The sequence below is a fragment of the Corythoichthys intestinalis genome, chromosome 19, assembly GCF_030265065.1.
Source record: "Corythoichthys intestinalis isolate RoL2023-P3 chromosome 19, ASM3026506v1, whole genome shotgun sequence".
Taxonomy (NCBI): Eukaryota; Metazoa; Chordata; class Actinopteri; order Syngnathiformes; family Syngnathidae; genus Corythoichthys; species Corythoichthys intestinalis.
This window is the reverse complement of record NC_080413.1, coordinates 11,266,561-11,278,575: the sequence shown is the minus strand read 5'-3', so window position 1 is coordinate 11,278,575 and position 12,015 is coordinate 11,266,561. Positions and strand designations below refer to the sequence as shown.

General features: G+C 40.4%; 1 protein-coding gene across 2 annotated transcripts in view; it reads left to right on the top strand.

The window, feature by feature from the left end:
• LOC130907515 (mitogen-activated protein kinase-binding protein 1-like) overlaps positions 1 to 12,015 on the top strand; it is a 46,588-nt gene that overhangs the window by 15,527 nt on the left and 19,046 nt on the right. For both annotated transcript variants that reach the window (XM_057822693.1, XM_057822694.1), the window contains exons 9-15: positions 1,799 to 1,959; positions 3,316 to 3,505; positions 5,609 to 5,749; positions 5,838 to 6,019; positions 7,332 to 7,423; positions 7,503 to 7,631; positions 11,000 to 11,070. In XM_057822693.1, the coding sequence (XP_057678676.1) occupies positions 1,799 to 1,959; positions 3,316 to 3,505; positions 5,609 to 5,749; positions 5,838 to 6,019; positions 7,332 to 7,423; positions 7,503 to 7,631; positions 11,000 to 11,070 (966 nt within the window). The remainder of the gene's footprint in view (positions 1 to 1,798; positions 1,960 to 3,315; positions 3,506 to 5,608; positions 5,750 to 5,837; positions 6,020 to 7,331; positions 7,424 to 7,502; positions 7,632 to 10,999; positions 11,071 to 12,015) is intronic.

The following is a 12,015-nucleotide window of genomic DNA, read 5'->3' as shown; positions in this document are numbered from 1 at the left end:
CAAAAAACACCCAAACATTCATAAGTTTTCATATTTTAATGAGGATAACATGCAAACAATGACAGACAGGGGAAAAATAAGTTAGTCAGCCCTCTGCCTAAGAGACTTAAAGAGCAATTTGAACCAATTTTTACCAAACAATTTAAGTCAGGTGTGTGCCCAATCACTGATGAGTGGTTTAAAGCTACCCTGCCCACTATAAAACACACACCTGATAAGAACTGTCTTAATGAGAACCATTGTCTGATATGCATCATGGCTCGGTCAAAAGAGCTGTCTGAAGACCTGCGATCAAGGATTGTTGATTTGTATAAAGCTGGGAAATAATACAAAACATCTCTAAAAGTCTGAATTTTCATCAATCGACAGTCAGAGAAGTTGTCTATAAATGGAGAGAGTTTGGCACTGTTGCTTCTCTCCCAAGGAGTTGCCGTCCACCAAAGATGACGGCAAGAGTTCAGTGCAGAATACTCAGAGAGGTAAAAAAGAACCCTAGAGAGTCTGCTAAAGACTTAAAGCAATCACTGGCAAAGTCCAATATCTGTGCACACATCAACTATATGTAAAACTACTGGACTGTCTCAGAAAATTAGAATACACAATATTCTAATTTTCTGAGACAGTCCTGTACATTAATCCACCATTTAAAGCAGGGGTGTCCAAACTTTTTGCAAAGGGGACCAGATTTGGCGTGGTAAAAATGTGGGGGGCCGACCTTGGCTGACGTCTTTTACATAGAACAATATACAGGACTGTCTCAGAAAATTAGAATATTGTGTATTCTAATTTTCTGAGACAGTCCAGTATAGCCAACAATGGTGTTTATGGGAGGACTCCACAGAGGAAGCCACTGCTGTCTTAAAAACCTTTGTTGGTTGTTTAATGTTGACAAAAAGGCACTTGGACACGCCACAGAAGTATTGGCAAGATATTTTGTGGACTTATGAAACCAAAGTTGAATTGTTTGGGAGGAACACACAACGTCATGCTTGAAGGAAAAGTGGAACTGCTCACCCACTTCAACACCAAATCCCTACCGTGAAGCATGGTGGAGGGAACATCATGATTTGGGGCTGTTTTGCTGCCTAAGGGCCTGGACAACTTGCAATCATTAGTGGAAGAATGAATTCAAAAGTTTATCTGGATGTTTTGCAGGAAAACCTGAGGCCGTCTGTCAGACAGTTGAAGATAAAAAGAAGATGTGCGCTGCAACAAGACAATGATCCAAAATACAGAAGTAAATCAACTTCAGAATAGTTTCACAAGAACAAAATACACGTTCTGGAGTGGTCAAGTCAAAGTCCAGACTTAAACCTCATTGAGATGCTGTGGCATGACCTTAAGACAGCGATTCAGCCAGATATCCCAGGAATCTAACTGAACTACAGCAGTTTTGTAGAGAAGAATGGGCCAAGACTAGTCCTGATCGATGTGCCAGACTGATCTGCAGCTACAGGAAGCGTCTGGTTGAAGTTATTGCTGCCAAAAGGGGGGGCACAAAATATTAAATGTGATGGTTCACTTACTCATTTTTCCCCCTTCTGTCATTGTTCGCATACTATCTTCATTAAACTATGAAAACTTATAAATGTTTGGGTGATTTTAGTTATAGCAGACAGTGTTTTTTTCATCTGTGTGATTTTGACAAAGATCAGATAGTGTTTGATGGTAATTTTATACAGAAATATGAGAAATTCCTAAAGGTTCAGATACTTTTTCATACCACTGTAGAGCATGATACTGAATATACTGTAATTTATGTTTGTTGTCTGCCCACAACCTTTGTGGTGTTTTGTAGACCAGCATGGCCCAGTCTCTGTCTCTATCCTCGGACCGGATTTTCTGCAGCTGCGCCGATGGAACGGTGCGAGTTTTTAGCCCGTTAGACCTTCGTTTTGTTTGCACTCTGCCTCGGCCGCACCCCCTCGGAGTGGACGTCGCGTCTGTCACTCAAGCTAGGTAGGGAGACACTCAGCAACAACAAGGTTGACGAGAATCCTTTGTGGACTCTCCTTTTCAGTCAATGTTGTTTTTGCCAGTCCTTTTAAAGCTGATCTTTGTCTTTGGATGAAAATACTTACCGTATTGGCCCGAATATAAGACAGTGTTTTTGCATTGAAATAAAAAAAAAAAGAGGGGGGTCGTCTTATATTCGCCGTCTAGACATTATACCCATTCACGACGCTAGATGGCGCCAGATATCATTGAAGCATTGTTCTGTCATGACAGATCTCCTCAGCTACTCTCGAGTTTAACCAGTTTGCATTATTTTATTTTAATGTTGTTCCTTATTCAGATTTGTTTCAAGATTACAGTTACAGTTAGACTTCACTTTGATGGTTAATGCAGTTATTGCAATTTTGCTGTTTTATCACAATAGATTGGTTTATTTACATTTGAAAAACCAGAAGCCATTCATTTACAAATGTGATTGCACTTTAGTTTACATATTTAAATGTTCAGATATTAAGATTTGAATGAGGCAAAATAACATGCTTTTTCTCTCAAATATATTGTTATAATCATTTGTTTCAGATGTACTGTAATTATTTTCTGTATAAAAATCAATTTAGTGTTCAAAAAGTCTTTTTTTCAAACTTGAATCTTGAAAAAGAAGGGGTCGTCTTATAATCAGGGCCGTCTTATATTCGGGCCAATAGGGTATTAGTCTTAGTCATATTTTAGTCATTTCAAAATGTGTTCGTCTTCGTCTAGTTTGATTCGACAATATCTCAAATTAATTTGTCTAGTTTTAGTCGACAGTTACTCAAAATGTTTATGTGTGTAAAGTTCAAAAGTTTTAGTCCAAAAATAAACAAAGGTTTCCAAAAATTTAGAATTATCATAACAAATTGTGATGATAATACACACTCAGAGGTAAAATCTGTGCGTTATTTTCAATTAAACTTGCCTAATAGCCACAAACTGTATGTAAAAAAAAAAAAAAAAAAAGTCCGGGTGTTTAAGAGCATACTCGCCAAGTTTATGCTAATTTTTACGGAAATGCTATGCTTACGTGCCAAGTTACATTTAGTGTGTGATCACTCACCACCGACTTTTAAAGGCTAAAGCAATATTCTACGCTAGCTAATGTATTCCACAAACAATATGAAAATGTCATAGATTGTAAGAATGTGCCAGAAACTGTGTCGCATTTTCAGCGCGTCAGACAAAAACTGGAATTTGTCTCATAGTCATTGTTTTAGTCTCCCAAGCAACATTTTTAGCTTGTCACATCATTGTCGTGAAAAAAATTGTTCATCAACGAAATATTTTCGTTATTGTCATTCTTGACTAAAACAACACTGCTTTCAGTCACTTACTGTGCAGCCGGGCGGATGCTCGCTACCCAGATGCCATGGCCGTAACCTACGACCCCATCAGCCGCTGGTTAAGCTGCGTGTACGCCGACCACAGCTTGTTCGTGTGGGACGTCGCCGACGTCAGCCGGGTGGCCAAGGTGCACTCGGCCCTCTTTCACGCTGCCTGTGTTTGGGACCTGCAGGTAAGACAAACAGCATTCAGTATCAAAATATAAAAAGGGGAAATACCGTAAATTCCGGATTACAAGCCGCTACTTTTTTCCCTCATTTTGAATCCTGCGGCGTATGCAATGATGCGGCCAATTTATCAATTTTTCTAACGACCGCCAGGAGCACTCGAGCATAAAATGCAAGCATAAGACACGTGGAATATGTGTGTCGAGGAAGACGCTAGTTGGCACTCTTACCCGTATTTTAAGTTTGTGCTTTGTGCACGCATAAAAGTAGCAGACCTTCATCTTTGTGCATTAGTAGAATTAGCATAGCCTGGTACTCCAGACTCACCGCTGTTCCAGCTATTGAGTCTGGCCACCATTAAGCGGATAAAATTTTCAGAGCGGAGCAAGCCACAGCAAACAGACAGCGGAGTGGACCAATCAGCGACGGGCGGGACGAGGGACTTGCGCGCGGAAGTAAACATACGAGGAGAGCGGAGTTTATTCAACATGGCTAGCGCGAGACAGACTGTTGTCACTGACTTGTGTCGATGTGTTTTTGGTAATTTAAAACTGATTTTACCGTGGATTGGAACATATTTTCGGCTCTCCTGTTCGCCATCTGTGTTTTGGAGACGACTTCCGACGCGGAAGAGTGACACCGCTCGTTAAGAGCACGTCACGCAAATAAACGAATCTATCGATTGATTTTGTACTTGCTCGAGAGGGCATTAATGGGCTGGGTCTCAGACTTCTCTGTGTTTGAAAAACACACGGAGAACAGTCTGGCCGTGCCAGGCAAGAATTAGCATACCCGCATCATGCTAGAAGAAATGGATATGATGTGCCGAGTTGAATTGAAGGCTTGGATGGCCAGCGGCGTCAGATCGTTTACAAAAGTGGTCGTATGCGAAGAGCAACTTTTGCAAAAGTCTGACAGCGTGGAGCAGCGTGAAAAAAATCCACCATCACCAACGGGTTTCGAAAAGCCGGTCTGCTGCGTGATGAAGAGGACGACACGCTAAGGAGTGAGCTTGAGGAGTCAGCTAAGTGCCGTGTTGCTGGCGCTGTTTGGAAAGAAAAGTTAAGGTATTGTAACGATGACAAATAGTAACCCGTTAAGTTAGGTTGCAATTCTTTATTTTGGAAACTCGTCGAACAACACACGACTGCTGCCTCTAGCAGCCGACGCACACACGCAGACACACCCGCAACAACAACGACAGCACGTCTCTTGCTCTTCCGCACCTCCCTTACCTGTAAGTCACGCGCTGTATCATAACCCGATTTGTTAAAATATGGTATTTAAACTTGGAAAACTGTGTATTTCTTTATAAATATTTCAGTTTAATATGTGGGCACACGCGGCTTATAGGCAGGAGAGGCTTATGTATGTACAAAATGCTTTTTCCTTTAAAAATGTACCGGGTGAGGCTTGTAATCCGGGGCGCTCAATGGTCCGGAATTTACGGTATATTCTATTCATCTATTTACTGTGAAAAGGGGAGTGTTTTACTTGTAATTTTTGAATTATTTTGTGAGTAATTAAAAAAAAATATTGGGAAAACTATATAGGGAAAAAAACATCTATCAATTGGAAAATATTGGGAAACGTAAAATGTTAAAAGAGAATCAAATTCCAATCTGAAAAGACAAGGAAAATATACATAAAAAAATATCAATACAATAAAATAAGACAAATATTATGCATCAAGAAAAATATAACTCCAACCTTACAAATCTGAAAATGTAAAAAATGTAAAAATAAATAAATAAATAAATAAATAATTAAAAAAAAAAAAGAAAAATAGCCAGCACTTGAATGTTAATCAATAACAAAAAAAAAAAAAAACAAAAAAAAAAACGCTACAGCACAAGAAAATTAAGGGAAATATTTGGATTTTTTTAAAAAAATTCAATTAAAAGAAATCTTAAAAATTGTGGACAGAACTGGTAAAAATAAAAAAGTAAAATGATTCATAATCATATCTAGTTATGTTAACAAATTAAAAAAAATACTGTAAACAATTAAAAAGACAAACCCTGAACTATTCACTACATACCATACATACTATTCTGTACACATGGTTTTACTAATTTAACTGATAATATGCGCAAATTTTCCTTCAGATGTTTCCTGATGTTCCTCATGGAGAAACTGCGACGAATGTTTCGCCAAGCGCCTTTTTCAGCTGTTCGTCTGACAGCACCATCAGACTTTGGCACATGGACGAGCGGGTCCACGTTCCTTCGCAAAACATCCTAAGCACAGTCAGTTTACCTGAAAAAACAAACAAACAAAAAAATACAGTACAATACAGTTCAAAATGTCTCAGATATTTAGATTTTTTTTTTGCAGGACCTCCTCAAGATCATCTACACGGGCCCCACCACTGCCGCCTTGCAGGAAGCGGAAAATATGACCAATGGGGATAAACCTGTCGATGGACAGCAGGTGGAAAGCAGAACAGGCATCCGAACGATCTGCGTCAGCCCGGACGGGAAACACTTGGCGTCTGGGGATCGAAATGGAATGTTGAGGTGTGAGCCACATGTCATTAAATTGCAGTTTTTCTCAATTATTTCAACTTTTGCATGCACTAATTATGCCCTTTTCTTTTTATGATTAAAGAGTACCATGGATAGAAAGACATGTAATTCTTAAAAGATAAATGTTAGTATGAATTATAATAATTTGATATTAAATCCACTTTTAATGTTTTCCTGATAATAAAATTAGTCGAACTAGTAGGTCGCCATTGTTGTCTACGACGCAATGCACTCTGTGCGGTGACGTCACTTTGCGGCGCTGCCTTGCTTCCACAATGTCCACTCTTTAGCTACATAAACATGTCGTCGGTTCTGCCTTTCCAATTTGAACCCGAGCGGGAAAATAATGAGCAGGACAACACTGTTGATATTTCACAAAACGAGCAGCAAAAGCAATTACGGTGAATGAAGGTCTCCAGCGGGATTCTAACCCGCATTTCCCGTGCATCAGACCAGTGGGTAGACCTCAAGACTATACTTCTGCGTGGGGTGTACTGCATTTGAATGCGGAAGCAAGCAGACAACAATAACATAGGGATTATGTAAAAGGGATTATTGAACAAAAAAAAAAAAAACTCAATCGCGAAAAGGGAGACACAAAAAGGGTCTGTGACAGTAGGTCGGGATTAATTAAAAAAAAAACAACAACAAAAAAAACAGGGAAAACCACGGTGAGATGCAGACGAACAGAAAAACCAAGGCAAAGATGCAACTCGAAACAAAGGGGTCAAGAATACAAGCTGTCAAATGGCAGCAAGCTAATATCTCAGCAAGCCGCCTAGGATCGTTTTTTAAGACACTGCTGATGAGCTGGAATTTGATGCAGGTACGACGTCGGGAACTCATCCCACAACTCTGTAACCAAACAATCTGACCAGCAGCAGAATGTGACAAAATCATGCCAGTCGTCATACTAGCTTTGCTTGCCAACTAGCACAGCTATTCTCCCAGCCCAGCCCAACAGCGTCATCACTCCCAGCGTGCATTGCACGTGTAAAACATGGCGCCCTCCGTAGGTCAAAACACGTACTAAAAATAATAGATTTTTAATTCAATGGCAATAATATATGTGTTTCTAATAACATTTTAGTACAACAGAACAATCATGGCTTATTAGAGCCAACAAGTTTTTAAGTCGGAGGTTCCCTTTAAACGTTTTCATCACATTTATATATAGGACAGGGGCCTCAAATTTGCCCGATCATATATTTTTGCACCCTAGTCCGAGTCATCTGAATTTGAGAATCTGCTGATATTAAGTCCCGATCCGAATCCGTCTGTCTTTCTGTTTGTTTCTGTTCAGAGTTCACAACCTCAGCAGCATGGAGGAGATTCTTAAAGTGGAAGCTCATGATGCGGAAATCCTCTGCCTGGAGTACAGCGAACCGCAAACAGGTCAGCATCTTCCCGTGTGTGATGACATGCAAACGAGGCCAATCCCTCTCACCGCGCCGAACGGTTTCATCTGCTGTAGGTTTTCAGCTCCTGGCCACAGCGAGTCGAGATCGTCTGATTCACGTGCTGGACGCCGCTAGCGACTACAGCCTGGTGCAAACATTGGACGAGCACTCATCTTCAATCACGGCCGTTCGCTTCGCCGCCGGTGAGCCTCCAGAGACCTCTATGTTCTTTTGTGCACCGGTCCTGTAAATAATACATAACTATTGACAATGTGTATGCTTGTATGCCTTACTCATACAGTTCACTGGAATCTATGGAGATAAAACTATCGGGACATGAGGATAAAACAGAGTGAATATCCGCATTATCTAATAGATTTTGGTTGTTGTTTTTCTTTCACACAAGGGCGTAGGTTTGCATAGGGATGGTAGGGACATAACACTAGCAACTTTTCAGGATGCTCAAATTTTACCCACCAACCTTTAAAGTGATCCTCGATTTTAAAGACATGTAGGCTCTAATAAATCACAATTGTTCTCTTGTATTAAAATATGTCGTTAGAAACACATAAAATGTTAAATCAATGGAAATATTTTATAATATTTAGTGCATATTTTGACCGATAGTTGGCGCCATGTTCTGCGGGCGCGGAGTGATGACGTAGATGATATTTTTCCAATCGTGTAGCGTGTGTACAACAACTGTGTATTACTGGCTTAACTCGCGAAGTAAAATGCCACGATGTGCTGCTTATGGATGCAATTTCGAGTCAAATGGAAACAAGGAGAGTGATGCGAGTCTCCACAAATTTCCTGTTGACAAGAAGAGTTATAGGTTTGGGAAAATGCCTGTAGACAAGCAAATCTTCCCAAACAACCAAGGCTTTGTTGTCGCCATTTTTCTCCTACCGCGTTTGAGGATTTTAGTAGAGGACAACTAATGAAAGATCTCACCGGAGCGGCTAGATATAAGCGCAGACTAAAACCAAATGCTGTTGCAACTATTTTCCCGCACAAGAAGCCTCAGCCTGCTCGGATATCGAGTGAAATGCGCGCAATGAAGCGAGACGGACGAGACACTCTGGCCGCCCTCTTAAGCACCCAAGCCGCTCCTGTCGCTACAGCGGGAGGCGAACCTTCGGGCGTACCGCTAGTCACAGAGGAAGCTAATAATTCACCTCTACTGTCAGTTCATCAGGCAGTGTGTGTTCAGTATTCAGCTAATATGAGTGATGCTACCACTCAAACTGATCAAAGCACGTCCAATGCAATTCATTCAATGCAACACAAATGTCCCAACCCCATTGATAAAGCAATAAATTCTCATCGCCGGAATGGCATACATGTGAAGTCAAAATCCATTTTAGGGGACTCCCTCTGAAAGCTCATCGCGAGAATGGCAAGAGTGCCAAACAGTAATCAGAGAAAAGGGTGGCTACTTTAAAGATACTAGAATATCACACGTTTTTAGTTATTTCACCTTTTTTCTAAATACACAATACACTCGTGTGCATTTGTAGCAAGTTATAACAGAATTCACCGGCGGAAATTATGTTGGCACGTTGTGTGGTTGGGGGGGGTACTTTGTGAAGGGAACAGCTGGAAATAACTGTTACCTTCCGCGGGTCGCATGCCAGACAGACATTGCTATTTCTTGCAGCCTAAATGTCAATAAAACAACGCGGATTAGCTCCGTGGTTTGATACTCCGCATCCTTCCCTAGCTCGCCACACATTCATAGTTTTATTGCCTTCAGTGAGAGTTTATAATGTCAATGGTCAAGAAAATAAAAAGGCACGAATGCCAATGTGTTTTGGCCTGTACTGTATGTAAAGCATACGACAGCTCTGGATGCTAACAATCTACACAATTATATTGGAATGAGTTTGATGACGCAATAACTCACCTTGAAGATCTGCTGACAAAAACCTGAGTTCTCGACAACATACGCTCTCTCGCTCCGTTGTCATCGAGATGCACTTGCCGCAAGTACACCAGAAGTTTAGCCCAACTCTTGCCTCATCAGGTATTTCTTGCTCTGCATTTCGCCTTTGCTGCTCGTCTTGTGAACGACCGACAGTGCTGTCCTGCTCTTCACTTTTCCGCTCTGGTTCAAATTGGAAGGGACGAACTGACGAGATGTTGCTAATGAATGACACGCCGAAGTGCGGCAGCGGGATTTGTGACGTCACAGCACTGCGACGTCAACAACCATGGTGAACAATCAGTTAAAATAATTTTACAAATTTTATTAAAACAAAAACATTAAGAGGGATTTAATGTCAAATTATTATAACTCATACTAAGATGTATCTTTTAAGAATTACTTGTCTTAAAACTAGAGGATCACTTTAAGCAACCTTATTTGCATTATATAATGATTTCAGTTATATAGGTCATTTAGATTGTCTTCTCATATGTTGTAAGAATAGAATTGACCCTACCATTATTAAGTAAATTACTTCAATTATTGTTCTGATTTACATTGAACCCCTTTCACTTGCTGAATGTGCCAGTCAACGTTTTTTTCCCCCTCAAAACCACGTTTGATTGGCTAATGACTTGACAACTCCCCTCCCACATGCAATCACAGCCCCGACACAAATACAACATGCCGCCTCCTTCGAAGACGAGGAATATTAGAAGGTTTTTTTTTCCGCTAGCAGCGTCCACTTCTAGTAATGTAATAAGATGTCAATGTTGTGGAGGTGGGGAACACACCACTAATTTTTCTACTGAAAGTCCGACCTGCATCAGAGTTAGCATAACATTAATCTGTGAGTTTCCAGAACTTGAGTAAAAAGCTGCCTTGAGAGAAATATCCTCCTGTATGTGTTTTCTACTGTTAGTGTTAATTAAACTGTGAGAAATGTAGTGAACCGAGGTTTACCCCCTTCTCCCCAATTTTAAAGTTCTAAAGTTAAAATCTGCAAAGTAGTGTGCCCCCCCCCCCCCCCCCCCCCCTTCGTTTTTAACCAGTGGCGGATGCTAATCTTTCAATGAGGGGCAGTTCAAAGTCTGTCCACCTGTGAGTGCTTTTTGACTGCTCAATAGGGAAAGGAGCTAGAGTGCTAGAAGTCAAGTCTCCAAACACAAGCAGTCATAAGAGAAAAAAACAGTTTATGCGAGTCATCAAAACGCATGGATAGCATTAAATGGATTTTGTCAAAATGAAGGCCTTAAAAAGAGACCCACAGCGTCAGATGGGTGGGATAAACCCAGCCTTTTTCCTGTAATTTCAGTTGAAGTTCTCATTTTTCACAGAATGTTTATTTGGAAAATCTTGTTGTTAAATCCATTATCATTAAAGCATCCAGTGGGGCATCACAATACAATTAGCCCTAATATGTTAAGTCCACGACCTCATATATCGGTATCGGTTTAATATCTTGGAGTTGGACAATATCAGGATCTGTTATCGGTTAAAAAGTCATTATCACGGAACTCTATTCCCATTTGGGGCTGGTGCCACATCGATCATCGCCAAATACCTTTGTCCACATTCTTTACATCATTTGATCACTTCTCTGTCCATACAGTCTTTAAATGAAAATGTTTCATTTTTCCTCAGCGAGTGACGGCAAAGTGAGGTTGATCAGTTGCGGGGCAGATAAAAGCATCTACTTCCGCACGGCACACGCAGTAAGTAGAACACAAACACACGTGCCACACCTAGGGGGTCTTAAATCAGTCCTAAGTAGCTTAGCATTAGCCAGCGTTTTCCAATCAGGGTCCATTTTTCTGCACATTGATTCTTCTCTATCTGAGGGCGAGCATGCGCGTGCGTGAATGTTAACTTTTATGGAGCGTGATAAACAACCGCTTGTTAGTCAGCGGTAAGATTTAGGGAGCTCTCCGCGCAGCCGGCCTAGGCCGACGTCCTCGTAATCACAGCGCGCATAATGAGCGCTGACGCTGTTTTGAACATTTGTCAGCAGAGGTAGGAGGTAAGCTATTAAAGTGACAAAGAAAATAATACAAATGCCTCTCGTTCCAAGGGAGCAATAATGTGTTTTTTATTGTTTAAATAAAGAAAGAAGACACCACCCAGAGGTGAAGAAGAGAAGAAAAAGCAGTGTTGACGGTTCACAGTAAAAACATTCAAATCGAACAACAGGGGGCGCTGTAAGGCCTTAAGCTAAAAGCAATTGTAGCTATTTGCAGAAAAAAATATTATGTTGGGCTGTCAAACGATTAAAAATTTTAATCGAGTTAATCAAAGCTTAAAAATTAAATGTAATTAATTGCAATTCAAACCATCTCTAAAATATGCCATATTTTTCTGTAAATTATTGTTGGAATGGAAAGATAAGACACACAACAAGACTGATATAGGGCTGTAGCTATCGATTATTTTAGTAGTCGAATAATCGGTGAACTAGTTAGTTCGATTAATCGAGTAATCTGATAAGGAACCTGAAAAATTAAAATACCTGAGCTGCGCCTCAAACGGTATTAAAAAAATGAGGATCTATGTTCAACAAAAGAACAATTTGCTAACTTACATAGCAAAAGTCCGCTAGCTTAAATGCTATAAAATGCTAACTTTTTTTTTTTACAATGCTCTTAACAAATGGTTCAGACACA